The 19809-nt window shown below is 43.1% G+C and overlaps 1 protein-coding gene across 1 annotated transcript in view; it reads left to right on the forward strand.

The window, feature by feature from the left end:
• LOC144138793 (cytochrome P450 3A14-like) overlaps positions 1-19809 on the forward strand; it is a 67036-nt gene that overhangs the window by 24805 nt on the left and 22422 nt on the right. The window contains exons 3-7 of the mRNA XM_077671263.1: positions 529-581; positions 1978-2074; positions 8619-8744; positions 12050-12302; positions 18743-18873. Coding sequence (XP_077527389.1) covers positions 529-581; positions 1978-2074; positions 8619-8744; positions 12050-12302; positions 18743-18873 — 660 coding nt within the window. The remainder of the gene's footprint in view (positions 1-528; positions 582-1977; positions 2075-8618; positions 8745-12049; positions 12303-18742; positions 18874-19809) is intronic.

Here is a 19809-nt window from a genome sequence, read left to right on the forward strand (position 1 = left end):
CTCTAGATTCATCCCGCTAAGAACATTGTGGACCATTGTGGACCATCCCGCTAATAACATCGGACCATTTGTAGAATGAAAATGGGCTTCAATTTCTTCAAATTTAGCGGGAAGCGCCCTGAAACCCACTTTACTTCGCAAACAGTTCCTCAACGAGCTGTCATTTACCGCCCGAAAGCCAATTTATTATATCCGTAGCAGAGCAGTTGCAGCTGTCCTGACATGACGCTGAAAACGCATTTGTTATTGTTTTTCTAAGAAGTATTTTAGAGCACATATGTTCGTTTTGGATGCAGTCATTTATGCCGAAAATTAAACGGCAGGAACGAACGATTCGGGGGCGGAAGCGTCGGGTTGCTCCTCCCCTTTTTGATAGAAATAGCAGCAAATGCCACCAGGTGGGATGTGCGCAAATATGCAGTCCGGCTTTCTGTAAATTAAACTTGCAGCCTAATCGTATCGAGACTGCGTATCCTGCAAAGTGATTGCGCTTGGGAATTTTCGTTCCGCTTTGTGTTTTTGTTTCAGGGTTCTGCAAAGGCATTCAAGGACTGGATGGACCAGTATGGCAGCGTTTTAGGGTACGTGATCTGCTGTATACAAACAGGACAACGATTACCTCAACTTACCTTTGTTTTTCAATTACCGTACACATTGGCAATCTAGTATTCAACAAATATTTATATCTATTTTCAGCGAGTAATTCCGTTTCTCTGTACTTTTCTAGAAAATACATCACGTGCCAACTAATAGAAGTTCCTTCTTTATCGCGACGCGCTGACTGCTGACTGCACCTTAGAAAAAATACGGCCGCTCGCAGCGTTTGGTTAGTTTAGAGTAAGGATATTTGTGAGAATTTACGACTGGCCAATGAAGAACTGCTATGACTTAACTACCACAGGTGCCTTATTCTGATACCCTAACCAGCACCGTCGACCAAGGTATCCGTAAAGAGGCGAATCACGGAATTTCCGGTGCGAAAGTTGAACCCACCCAACAGTCGATAGACGTGGGTGGATATCTTTGCCAGAGGCCTTCGTCCAGCAGCAGAAACGGGCAGGCTAAAAGAACGTTTACATGACGTGGATAAGAGCTATTCATTGCAATTGTAAATCAGACGATGAAAAGACCTAAAGCGCCTTATTTGCAACTTCACACCGAGCTGCTCTACTTCTAAGTTTAATTTTTCATTGTTGTAGAGTTGAAACGAGCATGTCTTGTTCGGCGTGCGATCTCAGGCGCCTACCATGACCAGTTAGATCGGCAGAAGGACTAGCAGGACGTGTACGTGTACTTATACAACCAAAAACAACTGAGAAGTTTTTTATCGAAATGAATAAAATCTATCTCAACAGAATTTGACAACAAAAAAACTTTGTCACCGGCCTTAAACACAATCCTGTCAAAGCTATTATATGACGTTCTAAATGTCAGTAGAAGAACTTCGCGGTCATTCTTATTAAGCACTAAATAAACACTTGATCGCAATTGACTAATAACTAAATACTAAGACCATTTAAACCCGCCTGACACTTCCAGCTTTGCTATGAGAACTCACAGGAAAGCTCTCATGTTCGTTCTGTGAGGCGACGCCAAAAGCACACTGCCATTGGGAAAATGGATTTGGCTCATTTTTATCCGTACAACACCATCTGGTTTGTTTTCGATACTAAATACGATATGCGAGCTCATTTGACAGACTTGATCTGGACTATTTAGGGACAGCCGCTTTTCTAACAGAAAGTTGCCGATTTTATCTTGTCAATGCTGCTTTAGGCGACTTTGATCCGGTTTGTGAATTTCAATTATAAAAAAACCTTTTTTCCTATTTGCACGAATGCTCAGTGATATCGCTAGGCACAGTAAGGCTTCCAGAATCACACGCATGTGCACCTGGAAAACTGGTGCTATACGCACAATACTCTCAAAAAAGAGCTAAGGCGTATGGAACAGCCTAACGCTTCACTTTTTCCGCAGGTTCTTCAATGGTGCCTATCCTACAATTATTGTCAAGGACCCAGAGCTCATAAAGAAGATACAGATAAAGGACTTCGGAAGTTTTCATAGCAGAGGCGTAAGTTTGTTTTGCATGGCTTTGCAGAAGGAGCATTCCGCTTCGACTGCTTCTAATGCCTTCCAGTGCAGCACTGCACACTAAAAAGCGGCAGCATAAACATTTTATTACAATCGTTTTTTTTCTGGTACCTAGGCAACCCTAGGCGTACTTTATTACGTTCTGCAGTATCTTATTTGGACCTTGGTTTGATCAGGCCACACCAGAGTAATTTGTCCAGTCCGCTGGCGCCTGCTTTTCAGTGACATTCCCTTTTGATGTATGATGTATTATTGTATTATTGTTGTATAATTAGAGTGTGCCAATAATACCAATGTATTATTGTAGTGTTTGGCATAAACCGTCGGCAGATTTCTCCACAATTCATTTATGCACGAAAGCTTGTCGTGCGTCCTTACAAAGAAGCATTGAGGTCTAAATCTGGAATTTTCTACGTGCAGTAGCAAGTCGTTGTTGTGTAAGTCATATCAATTATTTTTGTTTAAACGGATTAGCAAATAAAATTCAAATAAATGTCCAGCGTATCAAAGTAGGTGATTGATAGATTGATTGTAGGGGTTAACGCACCGACGCCACGCAGGCGATGAGGCGCGCCTTAGTGGAGGGCTACGGATTAATGTTGAACACCTTAGGATGTTTAACGTGCGCCGAAATCTCGTACACCCTGGCGTTTTTGCTTTTCGCCTCCACCAGAAAAACCGAATAATCGAACCCGCGTCCTCCTCAAAATAGGTAGAATGTGTAATTTATAACGACATGTCCTAAACCTGTAAGGAAGGCATCTCAAAATAAAGACGTAAAATACACTGCGCGGAAAGCACTAAGAGCAACTTTTCGGTTTCAACAATGTAAATTTTTTAACTATATCTCGAATACCACAAAGCGATAGGTGAAGCACCGTTGACGATGATCAGGAATAAATAACGCGGTTCCCGCGGCCATTTCGTTTTCTGTTTACCTCCAAAATTCGTTTGTATTCTGAAGATTTCTTCTTGCTGAAGTAGTTAGCATATCCCGCTGCTTTTTTGTTAATTGCAGCTATTGAAAGACCAACCCTCTCGTTGATTCTTCGTTTTCTGTCCGGTTTAATTATGTATAGAGAACTCCCAAAGGCGTAATAAGTGGGTGTGTACTGCCGGGAAGTATTCGGTGCATAAATGTTCCTTACTTTGCCTTTGGGTGGCTGCCAGCACAAGAGATATGATTCTTCGATTGGTTCTACAGGACCGGGTGGGGTGCTTCGCAGTATTTTCGGTTATTGGAGGTGCGAGGGGCGTAGATGTTTAAGGATCAGGATTTCAAGTGCGGTAGTGCTGTCGAATAACTGTTTAATCGCCGCACGGTTTATTGGTTAGACATCCAACATAATATCTTCAATGCCAGGGAAAGCGCAAGGTCCGGTGCTGTGTCCAGAGAGAAATTGTTTGTTATGGTGGTTGAGTCATTCAACGTATTACATCGACAAAGTTATTATTTTGAGTTCTTCGCATTATTTCTGTACTTCCTCCTTATTTTTAATGTAACCACGTAGTGTGATATGCAACGAAAGCATGATAAATAATAAGGATTCCCTTTTTGCGCGCTGGAAAGGACTTAAAAAGCCTATCAATTCCTCTGGGGAATGGTAGGTTCAGTTGCATATGTTTCCACTGGAAATGATGGGTTATTATTGCTCTGGGATGAATTTGACGAACACATAATATAGACCTGGGTGCAAAGTATTTATCTGCACTGTTTGGCCTGCTCAAACCAAGATCGATGTCCTCTCAGCCTTATCTGCAGTGTTGACTTGTATTTCGACAGCTTCATTTGTTCCGTATTTTCTTCTGAAGCACGACTTACGTCAGCGAGTGCAGAGGGTTGGAAAAGGATATCGATTTTTTTCTGTCGGCATGATGGGCTATTCCTCTGCAATATCCCGGTTTGTCTGATAGGGGGGCTATTACGGTTCACCACTTCAGCCGTTCGCCATCAGACGGCCTTGTGCTGGGTGGTTGCTCCGGGTTGCGTTTTTGCGACTCCGATAGCACCGGTTCTCTCGCTAAGTGCTTTAGTGCCGTCATATGTTGGCTCTTTTTCTGACCTTTGTTATACATAGTCCTCGCAAACATGCCATTATTTTGCGATGAAGGGAGCCAAGGTGTTCTTTACACTCGCTATGAATGGGCTTAGTTGGTGCCATGGTCGGCGCTCGTCTTTTTGTGAATGCTTACGAGATGCGTTACTGCTCTTGCACAATGAACTTAAAGCTTTAGATGTTCAAGCGCTTTTATTTCTTACCCGTTGCCCAGACGCTTATAATAGGGTGGTTTGCTGTAGAATGTGCATCCATGTGGCAGCCCGTATTTATAACGGGAACGTAAGACCACTGCAAACTTGGCCCTTTTCCTACCCTGTTTGCACGTAAACTTATAGATGTTTGTTCAGAGCCTCATACTGCCGGTACAAGTTGTAGCACCGACACTGTCATGTGACAATAGTTGCTCAAAATATAATTGTACGGCATCATACTTGTAACAATATTTGAAACGGTGAATAATTGTAACCTTCTTAAAAAAAGGCAAGCTGTCCAATATTTCGTGTAACGGTATACTGAGGAAGAGTAGCTCGGTTATGAATAATTTTCTGGTCGAGCATTACAAATTCAGCTCAGCAGCATTTCCCCAAACGTTTACTCAGATTTTTGTTACAATATCAGAATATTTCAAGGCTAATATTATCATTATATTTGCTGATGGAGGAAATGCAGGGTATGTTCCTTTGAAGTGAAGCCATTTTGTTTTCAAGAAAGTTTGTTAAATGTACTACCTGCGAAAATAAATCGCACCACTTGAATGTAATGAGTAAAGGGAAGGGCCTCAGGGTCTGCGGAAACATTTCAAGGAATGCAATTGGCAAAAAAGATATACAATCAAATTCCAAAAGCTATTTGCAAGCTTCGGGGGGCAAATATTCCCTTCAAGTACAACACACCTACAGCAACCGATCTGCATCTCTAAGGTTTATCGTTAAGGAAAACTCACACTAATATAGAATTTCCCGCCTCTTTCGTATAAACAGAACCGTCCAAATAAGATTTGCATCGCTTTCAAATATGTACAAACCCGGCGCGCACTGTTATAAAATTTGCAGACAATAGCAATCATATTTTAGCTTGCGCTGCAGGCCTTATCATTTACGAGTTGAAGGAACAAAGATTGCAATATAACAGTACACTAAGCGATAGAGATAACGAACATCATGACTTAGGCTAAAGTAGTAGCACAATCGCGTCATAAACATTGTACTTGCGTGAATGTCACTTCGCTTCAAGCATAGTAACACAGTTTTTTGTGTCAAACACCTTCTCCAGGATGATTCACATCGTAGGCTTCGAGCAAGCCATGTGCAGTAGGTGGCGGTGGTGATATCAGCTTGCTTTATTCAGAAATTTTCAAAATGCGCGGAATGCCGTGAAAATTTGTATATAAGCATAAGTAAAAATAAACTAACCGAAAGTTGAATACATATTTCACAGTTATAATCATTGTGGATGAAAAAGAAATAAGGTGTGTTTGAGTGCGGAGGATTTATGGTAGAGCAGATTTTCGTTTTACGTAGTAAATGAGTGGTGTTTGTCTTTCCATAATTTGTGGTGTTCCAAACAAGGCAAGGGTGCAGCAGTTACGCTGGCACACCAATAAAGTTTTGAATAGTGCAGGTTGGTTTTTCTCAAGAAATTATACACATCGCGGTTATGCACCCAACGGCCTTTACAGTGACCTAAACAAATATTGAACATGCAAGTCCGTGCTAAGTAAATATAAAAAGTCTCTAGAAGAGTTTTATGCAAGTAGGAGATTTTGACGGGAGTGGTGCACAACCTAAAGTTTTGTTGAATGTGCGCATACTGTTTTGAGAAAAAAAATGACGTTCGAGTGAGTTGGAGAAATTTTTTGAGGGTGTTACCATTAGTCACCTTAAAGCATTTTTCGGTGATATTTTCAGCTTTTCAGGGGACGCCACAGGTGTCAAAGAAAAAGCCCCTTTATTCGAGTCATTATTTCAGGGAAAACAATCAGTATGTTTGTCTATTTTAACAACATCGAGTACAAATCACGTAAACTTCAATAGACAATATCGCATTCATTGAGGTGTGCAAGGTGATATACATAGAAACAAACCACGCTCCCCAATTCCAGCACACCGTTTTCTATAATTTACGTATCAGTTAAGAAGCGACAGACACCACATGCTTCAGATTTTTCGGGAAACAAATGCACGCTTATGCAGCATAAACACTTCCTAATTGATGAAACCAGCTTGTTTTCGCCATTTGGCTGCGGCGTTTTTAAGTGTGTTTCTAAATTTAAACAGGCCCTTTCGGCCTATTTTGCTGGCGAATCTATGCAGACAATGGGGTATCACTTATTTTTGGTAAACGAGTCCGTTAAGAAAGAAAAACCTATTTTTTCCAGACCTTACAAAGCGACCGGGAAGTTGGAAACGCCCCTTTATTTTGCAGGTTCATTTAAATTACCGCCCCTAAAAGGAAACTGAATATTGTGCTCGTTTTATTGCTCAAGTAATGCAGGCCGACACAAAGACTGGGTTACAAACTTATTCTAAATAAAGGCCGATACTATCAACTAAGTACCGACTCTACAGTGCACTATTAAAGTTAATTTGATATTTTTTTAGATTGCTGAACATGCCAGGAAATCCGTTCCCGTATTTTGGGCGCAAAAAGGTTGGATCTGGTACCTGCTTATCAAATTCGTAAACGGCACTACATATCAAACAGCGCTTTTATACTTTTTTACGAACTGTGTGATAAACTACTAAGCCAACACTGCAACGACACCTTCTCCTCATATTTTTTTATTGAATGCCACGTCCTTGTGATTGTTCAAATTTGGAAACCGGTACATCCCTTTTCAAGCGCTATTGCAGTTACAGCGCCCGTTGCAAGGCGTGCAAACAAAGGAATTAAAATGGGTTTTTTTTACCCGGCTGATGTCCCTGTTCAGCCTGTTAGAACTCGTTGCATGTTGTGAATCGAAGTGTTAAGCAGTTCAGCCAGAACAAAAAAAATGGCCGCAATCTGCTTATTTTGCTGCAAATGCGATCGAAATATGGTAGTGCTGTGCAACCGCACCCGGGAAGGTGCCTTTCTTCACTTCCCGGCAACCTGACTTGCTCTTCCCCTCCCATTTCGCTCGTCCCTCGATAAGCACGTTGAAGGTGTCTTCCAGTAAATTCAATTTTCGCGCGCCACACTTCTCGCGCGCCACGTACTGGAAAATGTCTTTACTGTTGGACTTCTCGGAAATGTGACAGGAGGGCTAGTGTCGCGGGCGAATGGGTTTTCGCATTTTTATCTCAAAAGCTTTTCCCAGGAAGTACATAAACGAAGGGTGCAAATATCATTTATGTATTGATATTTTGCCTAAACATGTCCATGTTTTCCTTTCTGGTGGCGAGTACAGACATTGCCACCAGATGTGGTCGTTTGGTAATGGTTCAAAAATTATTTTACCTTTTTGCCCGGCGCTGGAATTCTGGGATAGACAGACAGGCATTGTGATCTTTGGTATTATTGCAGCATACAGACAGACCACAAGTTGTGCGTTCGAGTAGCCTAAGAAAGACTAAAGCCTTTAATTGATTGATTGATTGATTGTGGGGTTTAACGCGCCGACGCAACGCAGGCGATGAGGCGCGCCGTAGTGGAGGGCTCCGGATTAATTTTGACCACCTGGGGATCTTTATCGTGCGCCGAAATCTCGTACACACGGGCGTTTTTGCTTTTCGCCTCCATCAGAAAAGCGGCCGCCGCGGCCGGGAATCGAACCCGCGACCTCGTGCTCAGCAGCGCAACGCATTCATGTTTAAAAGACGCCTTACGGCCTAACGGCCGCTGCCATTTGTACTTCTCGTAATATCTACGAAAGTTTACCGTATCAAGCGACACGCAAAGGGCACGTAAGACTTTTACGGGTAGCCAACCTAGCTGCTAGACTACTAGGGGTTTTGAAAATATAGAAGCGGTGCTTCTTTTTCGTAGGTCCCACCGCGGTGGCTCAGTGGCTAAGCCATTACGCTGGTGAATACGAGGACGCGGGTTCGATTCCCGGCACGGGCGGCCGCTTTTCTGAAGCAGGAGAAAAGCAAAAACATCCGTGTGTGCGACATTTCGGCGCACGTAAAAAGTCCCCAGGTGGTCAAAATTAATCCGGAGCCCTTCACTACGCCGCGCCTCACCGCCTACGTTGCGTCGGTGCGTTAAACCCTACAATCAATCAATCAATCAATCAATCAATCAATCAATCAATCAATCAATCAATCAATCAATCAATCAATCAATCAATCAATCAATCAATCAATCAACAAATCAATCAATCAATCAACTAATCAATCAATCAATCAATCAATCATTCAATCAGTCAATCTTTTTCGTAGGCGGCTTTATACCGCTGTATGCGTTCCAACAAAAAGTGATGTTTTGAGAATAAAGATTCTGCTCTTACTGAACTTTCATCATAAGTGTGGGGTGTACTTGCAGATTACTTCGGCATTCTCCCAATCTCACCCCACCAACAGGCACAGCCTCACAAACGCCTCTGGCCAACGCTGGAAAGAAATGCGCAGCCTCCTCTCACCTGCGTTCACAACGAGGAACATGAAAAAAGTAAGTGAGCCCAGTCCGGTGCTCTCACAATTTATCACGTGAAGCTTATGATCACTGTCCTCTTTACGTACCTAACTATTCCTTATTAACAGATAACTGTCACCGCGAGCAGCAGCTATCCCGCAGTAAAATATTGTAGTTTCTAGTGATGTTTGATTCGCCTTGAGACGGGGGTGCAACTGTTTGTAGAGAGCGAACTAGTTGGAAGTGTAATTAGGGATTCCATGTTTTCGCATCGCGGTCAGTTTTCAGCGGACGCCTTACAAGTTTATTCACATTAAGGGCAAATTTCGTTTGAACAGAGCTGTTCTGGTGTTTAGACAGCGGGACGTTATCGTCTATATTTCAAGTGTGTAATTTTAAGTTGAATCCCAGTATGGGACAGCTCTGCGAAATTACGTATGGTTTCACGCTTCAACGTCGGGTCACACGTGTTCTTTTATACAACTCATTACACGCTGTATTTTACCTACCCGTCTATTCAGAAGGGTTGCCAAGGGTTGCTCTGCACGTGTTCATGGCGTCATCTTGAAGCTTTAGTGTTCCAGGTGTTCACGGAATGTTTACACGGAAAAGCGCTTTGACCTTGGGCGACACGTGCGCGTTTGTGTCGCGTTCATTCTCTTATTTGCGTGTTTTTTGTTGTCTGCGTCGATCCGCAGACACAGAGCGGCAGAAGAACACAGAATGAAACAGCTTCTGAGGAGGATAGACGTGACGCCCGCCGACGGCTAAGTTAGCGGCGGCGGCGCAGCGTTCGCTCTGGCGGTCTTGTTCCCCGCGGAGTGACGCCAGATCGCGATGCGCGCGGCTGTGCCCGAGCATGTGTTTCCGAAACTCGCGTTGCTTGGCCCGCTGCTGAAATTCTGCTCGTGAATGGCTGGCGAGAAATGCTGTGTTGGGGCAGTTAAAGCGAGAGCATGGTGCCCCAGTCCGGCCGATCCTCAGCATTGTGAGGTCGGCGCAGCTGTGAGGCGTGATTTACGGTAAATACACAACGACATAAATACGATATATCAATTAGGAGACAAAAAGAAAGCGGAGTGGGTAACGGAACAAACGCGTGTTAAGGACATATTAGTGGAAATTAAGAAGAAGAAATGGGTGTGGACAAGGAAGGTAATGCGAAGGCTAGATAACCGTTGGTCATTGAGGGTAACGGAGTGGATCCCTAGAGAGGGCAAGCGTGGCAGAGGGACACAGAAAGTTAGACCAGCAGAGGGGATCAAGAAGTTTGAGGGGATACATTGGCCGCAGTTACCACAGGACCGGGGTAATGGAGATCTATGGGCGAGGCCTTTGCCATGCAGTGGGCGTAGATAGGCTGCTGCTGATGATGATGATGACTTTCTCGAAATAATGCACGAAGCAAAGAAAGGCTTCTGACCTCCAATACAACATCAATATAGTTACAATACAAGTCATGCGTTACGTCCCAACGGCGGGTGAAAAGATAATTTTTTAAAGACCACACATGAACCTCAAGGAATGCCATGCTAACGCGTTACCAGATTTAAACATGAATCTTCGATCAATTTTTATTGTTTTCCTGACGTTGGGTAATTTCCACATTCGTTCTGCACGCAGACGACACGAGAAATATGGAACCACAGGGGTCTAATGCTTTCGCTTTAAAAACTTTGCAAATTTCAGAATGTTTCTGCATATTAGCTGGCGCATCCGTAGAGATTAGCGCAACTCGGGCGTCACGGGCTCCGCAGGGGTACCGTACTAAAACGGTGAAGTTCACAAAGTAGGCGATAGTCTATGTGGTCGTAGTTCTTATTCCAGCATCAGGTTTGGCTTTATTGCCTGCATCCAGCTTTCAATCAACGAAATGGTGAAGTAGACCTCCGGTGGCATATGTTGTCATGTCCACTAAAATCCATATAAGATTCGGCAATTCACAATTTTTTCTGTCGTCTCTTCTTAGATTGGTTCCAAGCATTTCTTACCAAGAGTGGACGCTGCCGATGTATGCTGTTTGTATTACTTTGCAAAACATCTACTCGATGAACAAGAAAAAGGCTCTTTTAGCGCCAAAAAGCCGACACATGCACTAACCTGAAACCACGCACTTATAGGCCCAATCAACGTTTGATTAAAATGTTGAGATGATGTGTGATGTACTGTACAAATGTCGAAGAAGACAATACACAAAAAAAGATTAAAATGTTCGTGTTCCCTTACTTCAAGATTATATGTATTATAGGCCTGATACGTACTCCAGGAAAAAGTAGGCATTTTGCCAAAAGTTGTGGTGTTTAGTCATTACAAACGCCAAGAAGAACAACGAGTTCAAACGGCACAAGTGACAAGGCGTCAGTCGCTGATACTATAGCCGACCAATCAGGTTGAAGGTAGGGAAAAATGGAAGTAGGAATCGATGCGTTCATCACAGCTCTCATTCTTTACGCACTGTTCAGTGTCGGCCCTGTAGAACGTTGTCTCGGCACACTGGAGGCATTGGGTTATAACGGGTATAGAAATAACCACTCTTTTATAGATGCCCAAGCGTGCGCTAAGGCAACTTTCTTAGGAAAAGTGCTGCGCTCACAGCGGCTACTCTCTGGTGCAGGATACGGTACTGCGGGCGCGAACACTTGCCGGATTTTTGAAGCTATAAAGGGTGCGGTATGAAACAATGTGACCAAGCATAGGTCATAACTTTCCTACTGCCGGTGCAGATGGAGGACCAACGGATAATCGGCCGTGTTTCCCGTTCAATAGCTGTCCACGTACGAGGCTGCCGTTCAACAATATGAACGACAGTCGCTCTCTTGGATGGCGATTACTTCTTCTTGTGTGCGATTCCAAGCCAATTCCCGGAACTCATGATGCGTGACGTGAATGGCGAACGGACCACCGCTCGTTTCCAGGACTCTCCGTCGGCCCTCAGTCAAGGTTCATGCTGTAGCAAATTGAACGCGTAGCTGCGTGTCCTCAAATGCGTTGTGGGGCTAAACACCAGCGCGGGTTCCCCCAGGGGTGCGTTTTCAGGGAATGACATCGAAGTGACCCTACAGCTGTGCCACGTTTACGCCGAGAAAACAATTTTCGAATTATCCAACGGCTAAAACAGTTTAATGACGCCATGTAGTGTACTGAAAGCTAGACAAATTAGCCTATACCGAATAACTGCAAACACTGGAGTATCAGTAGGAAGATCCGCCTGGAACAGTAGCCTCATAGTTTTACGGCACCGATCAATTTGCGTGGCGAATGTGCCAGCCACAAATTTTGTAGGTTTTTCGTCGGTATGTTGAGCAATCGTTTGTTAATAAGGTCGCATTGTTCGCTTGCAGATGTTCAACCTGATGGAAGACGGCACAAAAGAGTTCCTGGAAATACTAGACGGTCTAGGGACAAGAAAAGAATCTTTCGAGGCTCGTGAACTTTTCCAGCGACTAACAGCAGATGTTATCCTTCGGTCTGCATTCGGGCTCAAATCGAATGTCCAACAGAAGAAAGACGCAACCAGCATTGGTGAAGCCCTTTTTCAAAACAGCCAGCAGCACTTTCAGCAGTTTCGTGAGGCATGGAGGACCTATCTCATCGGTAAGGAGTGTTCGCGTGCATATAAAAACATGAACAAGTTGGCTGTAGGGCCGCAGATCGCTGACCACTTACCATTCTTTGTTCCCCCGAGCAACGACGGAAATTGGTACTAATTGATTCCCTAGAATTACTATTAGTAACACCTAAACAAAAACCCAAACAGAGGCCAGACTCTCCAAAACAGCAATGAGCGTAAAAACAATATAAATAGCATCATCAATCCCAACCCGAAAACACTTCCCGTCAAACAAGAAAACGTGGCCCATTATCTACAGCAGTTAATAACAGAAAAAAAAGCAATGGCTTAGCTCGGCTATGCCCGGATATACGTAGCATGAGCTAAGGTTCACCTGGTTATTCTTAGGTTTCTTGGTTGTTTAGGATTAGCTGATTATCATATTTACTGCTGCTAAAACTATTTCCAACCCAATGAAATCCAACCCAGTCAAGTCCAGTCCAGTCGCTGCTCCTCGCGCATGCGCAGCACGGTTCTCCAGGAGTCACGCGAAACGGCTATCAAGCGGCTCCAGCGCACCGCCAGACTTAGCTACTGCGCAACGGAGGCGCACAGCTGGGCACGCGCCGGCGCCAGTGCGTCTGCCGCGGCTATGACGTCACTCCTCTGGAATGCGCGCACACCAGCGAATGTGCAGACCCTATTCTTCACACACCTGTATTCCAATCGGATTGGATTTCCAATCCAATACAAACAACTTTAATCCAATCCAATCCAATCTAATTCAATGCACCTCGCTCTTGCGCAGCACGGCCTTTCAAGGTCCACGCAAAACTGTTCAACCTCGGCCAGTGTTGCTTACGCTAGAAAAACACAGCAATTATTACCTACGCTTCCCAATTGACACTGTTGGCCATACCCTAAACGATATGAAGCACGTGTTATCTTTCGGTGCGTACATTCAAGGCTCGGTTTCCGGCGTACGTGGATGTGTGATTGCGTACACATGAAACAACTAACGCCATTCCGTAGAGGATGGCACAATCTCTAGATGTAAAAATAGGTAAGCGCATTTAAAATTTGCCTCTGCAGGCAAAGCAGAACAAGTGCAGTATGTGTTTCATAACTCGGATGATTTAGTCAAAATTGAATAAAAGCAGGTTTTTTTTTCGCACGCAAATGAAGTGACACATGTAGTAAGCTGGCAAAGGTTGTTCTATTTTTTGAGAAATATTAGCTCAAACTGCTTCCGGCAGCACAAACAAATCCATCGTGCTTACATCTTGATATGGTGGTTTGTATAAGTTATGCGAATTCGTTAAAACCACTTTACAACTCTAGAGAAGACCAATATCTCTCTCAATAAATCAGTTATTAGGCCAGATTCTCGTTTCGTCTTCTGTAGCATTCTGGGTTTCTTACAAGTGTTTTTCTTCCTGTTTCCACTAAACAATACGCTTGGATCAAAGACAAATCGGGTGCTATCAGAACTTTTCCATCGTGTTTCGTTTGCAAGGAAGTGATTGACAGTTACTATAATTATAGTCCGCCAGCCAGTGTAAAAAGAGATTGCTAATTGCCGATTTAGCTTTGGAACATTTTATTGTGCGCAAATTCCAAAATCTAACGTCTTTAAAAGCTGTTTAAACAATATTATTCTAAAATGGCACAGACAAGTCTATCCAACCGCTTTTCAAAGAGGAGCAAACGTTTCACCTCATCATAACTGCCTCTTCTTAGATCAGGCTTTTCTAACGCAATCCAAACTAATTATTTTTGTAATCAAAGTCAGTTTTGTAAGCCTTGGCCCCCTGCAACGAGGCAAGCCTTTATTAAGATGTGCCGGTCACTTGTGTGGGCGCTCCACTCGTCTACTGCCGCAATCATAATTCGCAATAAAACTTACTGTGATTTTTTCTTACTGATTGCAGACTTCTAAAACTATACGCACACGTGTTTCAAAACACGATACAAACAGCACACTGTCTAGTGCAAATGTTTAGAAAAACGCGTTTCACCATAGCTATGAGCTGGATAATTAAAAAAAAAAGAAATTATGGTTCAATCAAGGCAAGCCATGGGCGTAGCATGCATGTTAGCATCAGGCAGGGTGGTTCAAATTTCAGAAAACTCTCTGAACGTTGACTGCAAAGGCACTGAAGTGTAAAGTGTCAGTTTTCTTGCGTTACTTCGCACACGCGCAAGGGCCGTTTTGGCTTAAACTATATGTTCTTCATGAGCAAGGCAATATTTACATTTGGAAACTAAATCATGAACACAAATACACAAACCTTTGTGTCTTTGGCTTAAGAACCATCGGAATATTCTTTACAACTACACGAACGTTTTTTGGACAAGTATTGCCGTAGCCGCTTGTATAAACGCGGTGATTATCAGTTTTGCAGCATTCCAAAGTGTGCTGGTTGAATATTCTCCGGAAAAAAAACTGCTGTTATTAGAGAAGCGATGAATTGTTAGCGAAATCCTACAAATCTCAGCGGTCTGCTTTGAAAACTGAAATATCTGCAGGGCGTTCTCTTTAATTCACTGCGCCCAAATTTTTGTCAAGTCATTTCTTGAAGCTCTCCACACAATGAAAACTTTCATTTATTCAGTCCAGGTTTTTTATCTTATGCATCCTATGCATGCCTAATTTCTAGCCGTGCAACAACAGTACAAGATGAGCAGTGGGAGTTGTTGTATGCGTGTGCTCTTTAGCGGAAGCCTTACGAACGAAAAAAGCGCCGCAAATACACCATTTTTCTCATCACGCGTGACCAATGTTTTGTGTATAAAATTTTGATATCAACACAAATATTAAGAATGCAGTTGAGGTGGAAGCCGCATCTAATGGCCAGTCAAAGATGCTCTCTCAAATAGCAACATTCAATCGTTCCTCGGTACCCTTGATTTGAATTTTTACCAGAAGGAACGTCCCGTGAAGTCGATAAAATAGCATATGTGCGCGTTCGAGTACTCAGTAATTATTACCTTTTCAGCCCTGTCCAGCTTCTCTTCTGATTGTGAGGATGCAGAGATTATTCAAGAAAATGCAGGCTTTCAGACACTTTTTTAAACGGTGGCGAGTGAGCATATATCGCCACCAATGATTGCTGATTACGGAAACGGTGAAGTCTTCTAAACAATAAACCAGTGTTCTAAACGACCCTAAACAAAAAAGATAAACCATTACAGCACTTGGAATTGAAGAGTGAACCCGTTTGGTTATAGCTTAGTTCTATAAACACTGGAAATGGTTTAGCAGCGGATATGTTTAGCAAATCATTAGAGTTTGGTGTTCACATTGAATAAACAGAGAAAATGCCGAGCGCTCGTGTGCGCATGCCTCCTGGCAACCGCCCAGTGTCCCCGGCGCCCGTTTGTCAAGCAAGCATGCCCCCTTAGGGAGATGAACAAACTTGGACAGAAAGAACTCCAGCGTTCGCCGTAACCATGGCAACACTTGCTCGGAGCAAGAAAGACTCGTTATAGCGTGCGCCCCTCCAAGGTGATGTTCAATAATCATCACTTTCGTCCCAGCTTTTTAACGGGAGAGCTGTCTAGGCGGGCACAGATCCGCCGTTAGTGGAAAGGAAACCCCCAAAGCGTCGAGAAAAAAAACTTGGTCAGAGAGGTCCCGGGATTCGAACCCGGCACCTATACGACGTGAATCCCAGAAACTAACCACTGGTCCACACGAGAGGCCCGAGAGATACGGGTTAGCATCGGTGGAGAACAATAACACGTGCAACCAATTCGAAAGAAAAAGATCCCCGTGGTCGAAATCCAACCTGGGTCCTGGCTTTATGAAGCCGGCGTCTACACGATTCAGCTATCATTCCATTCCGGGCGCACAGCTTTTCATTTAGGTTCGTAGCGCGCGTGTTCGCTTCCAATTTGACCACTGGTTCTAGGGCGTAATAACGCAGTTTATGGTGGGAGTGATGTGAAAGCCTGCGGACTTCACGATCCGGGCCTCCCAGTCATGGAGAACGTTCAGCGGCGACTTCACAAATAAATGTGAGGTGATGACATATGGAGAGGAAACTTAGCGCCTTACAAAACAACTTAAAAGTAAACTGAGGTCGGCTCAAGGGGCCATGGAACGAATAATGACCGGAGTAATACTCAGAGGCAGGAAACGAGCTTCTTTACCTCGAGAAGAAACTAGAGTAGAAGGTATCATAGCTCAAACGCAGAAAAAGAATGGACCTGGGCTACCAATATATTTGGGCAATATATCAACCGGTGGTGTATAGCGTGGCAAAGTTGGCACAGAGAGGCGGGTCTACAAAACAGGAAGGCCAATTACCCAATGAACGCACGACATAAGGAATATCGGATGCGAGGAATGGACAAGAGCGGCGCAGGACCGGAGCGGTTAAAGGTTAATTGCAAGAGCGGCGCAGGACCGGAGCGGTTGAAGGTGAATTGGAGAGTCATTCTTCCTGCAGTGGATCTATGACGATGATGATGATCCAAAGTCGTGTCTCCGATAGAGGGAGAGGGGGCCACCCGCTCTGATGTTCCTCCAGCCTGACACCACTACACGAGTAGTGCAAGCTACGCCAGTTTATTAACCTTGACAAAACTATCACTTTATCAAAACAACTCTTTGAGCAACCTGAGTTTATAAAGGGCACAATTGTAACGTTTTCAAAAACCCTTTGATTTTATTTTTTATGTCATACAAGGGTTAGCTTTTGACTCTTAGAGATTCATAAGTTGATAGCGTAAATACAGAAATTATCAGAACTGGGTTTGTAACCACAAAATATGGCTCACAGTACTGTGCAGATGGTCATTGATACCATTGTACTTCTGGTTAAGGTCAAAGTAGGGCAACTAGAATGCATCACTTAAATTTGGTGGGGCAATTTTATTCAGAATTGCAAAAAGCTTCATAGTAGTCACATGTACGGAAATATTGTCACGAAGCCAAAAAGGACTCAGTTGGCTTGAAGGAAAAGCAAGATTATTGGATCGAACTTGTGCTCCCTTAGCAACTCCCCTAAAAACTCGAACTTGTTCTCCCCTAGAAGACCCGGAGTTACTTCTCATGGCATTCTAAAGGCGCAAAAAAAAAACGCGAGTGTACGCATAAACTATTTTAAGGAAACAAACGCAGTTGTTGAGGGTACAATATCAGATGAAGGAGCTACTATAATGGTCTCCTGTTTGAAGATGGTATATGCTAACGGACACATGTTCGAGATCACACATAAAAAACACATGTTGCAGGTGCACGCACAATCATTGTTAAGGAATTCGAAGGAAAGCTACTTCCGTCGATGCACGGCTTAACATACGTGTGGAAGAGTAGGGAGTACTTGACGTTTGTAGCGATTGAGTCTAGTGGCCTAGCGAAAAAGCAACATCAAAGAAAACGAGTGGCAAGAGGTGCCCATGATAGGTATGCCTGTGTGTATGGTGTAAGCAAGTGTGTATTTAGCTATGTACGTTTGACAGCATTTATGTTTGTATGTATGCGTGCATATATGTATGAATGTATGCATGCATGCAAACATGGGTGTGTGTATGGGATGTTGCAGCAACAACTTGGCGTGTCGAAAGAATTTCCATTTAGAAAGGATCTATCCATTCCTCCGAAATTTTGTAGGAATTTATCATAAGACTTGTGTAGCAAAATATTAAAGACTCAGACAGCCCTGTTTTCAAACAGTAATTTTAAGCCCAGTTTGGTGTGTTTTAGACAAGCTGGCGAGATAAATGTCCCCCTTATGAATACCTGGAAATATAAACAAGTTTTGAAAATTTTCAAGAAGAGCTACGACAAGAAATTAACCACATAACGCGACATTCCACCGAATTCTGAGGAAGATTATTGGAGCAAGTCTTCCATAGCCTCTTAATGAAGCTTAGCATAGTTACGGCATAGCAATGTGATAATGATGATGACTAGATTTCTATGGCACAAGGCCGACTAAGAGCAATGAGTGCCGAAGAAAAAAATTCATTAGAGTGCAGTGGCAGTAAATATAAAGCATTTCAGTAAAAATGCGAAATGAAACAAAAATGGAATGAAGATGACTGATTTAAAGGACCAAGTTGGCAATGTGCTTGATAAGAAATACGATGTAAAATGTTTACGTACATTTGTGGCATGTATGTGTGCGGGCACGCATGGATGCATTATTGTGGAAAGACAGCAATAAGTGAAAAGCAAACATAGGAAACTACTATACCGAAAAAAGCAATTTTTCACTGATGAACTATTTGTCCTTTTTTCCACACTCATATAATGCATTTGCATAAGGCAACAAAGCAAAATTCTGCGATTTAGGCAAAACATGTCAGGCCCTGTATTGTCGTTTATTGCAACTCCGCATTATTTGTCACAGATAATATCACACGTGAAAACCTAGACGAAGGACTCCGGTGGCAGGTAATGCGATGTAGATTCAGCTATGGACCCTCAACGAGCAAGTTCTGTATCAAAAAATGCATCCATTCTTTCTTTCAGCATGCTTTCCAGAGTTTTCCAGTCTGTGGCGCATCGTGTTATCTTTCTTAGCAAGGTTTAAAAAGGCGGCAACGGACAACATCCTAAGCGACCTCATGGCGATCATCAAATTCCGTCGTGAGAACCGTGAGGTGAGTTGCTTTGACAAATGCCCGCAATCATTTATCATACCCTGCAGTCTTATTAAAAAGCATTGATTCAGAAGGGTTACAGTTCTGGAAGAACATGTGGTAGAAAAGAAGAAAACGAAAATAACAAATATAGGCGATCAAGAAGAGCTGAAACACATGGCTACACAATCATCACCGCAGTAGAGTAAAACATGCAACAAATTGTTCACCAACACAACCCAACAAGTACTTCAAAAACACACGGTTTTTCATAGTTAAAAAAACGGAATACATTTTTAGCGGAAGTGCTGTCTTCTGCGACTCTGCGTTTGCTACTTACCAACAGTTTTCGATAAGATTGCGTTTGTGGATCTTAATATGTCGGTGTGCATCCTTTGAATATCATAGCAAGACACATTTTGACGTTATGTGCGCAGTAGTAGCTGCTGAATTTGCCAAATTATGTTGTGGTATTCCTTATTAACGAAAAATAAAAACATCGACGGAAATATCAGTAGATATGATTGAATCCTAGCGTGCGTATATTAATGAAAGCAAGAGATCAGATGTTACGGTAGATCCACAAACACAAAAAATACCTCCACTGATATGCTCCTCATGAACAAAACAGGAATTGCCTTCGCAATATTTTTTTATCACTCAAATGGCCCCATAAAACTTTGACACCGTGTTCATTTATATAAAATAGCCCATGCAGCTAAACTTCCTCACAGGACCCAATATATCTCCCGTGCCAAAAAAGGAATATATTCTATTCCATTTCCTAGCGGTGAAAAATAGTTCAAACGCTCTCGGTTTGTCTTGAAACTCTTTTAGAAACTACTGCAATCATGCGTAAGCACCATGGATGCATCTGTCGCCCTAACACGTAGCCATTGTGTTCCTTCGTGGCTCGTTTTGTTTTATAAAAAACTTAATGAAGTTCTTTTCATTACT

This window comes from Haemaphysalis longicornis, unplaced genomic scaffold (genome assembly GCF_048455015.1).
Source record: "Haemaphysalis longicornis isolate Haplotype H1 unplaced genomic scaffold, Haemaphysalis longicornis Haplotype H1 scaffold_5, whole genome shotgun sequence".
Classification (NCBI taxonomy): Eukaryota; Metazoa; Arthropoda; class Arachnida; order Ixodida; family Ixodidae; genus Haemaphysalis; species Haemaphysalis longicornis.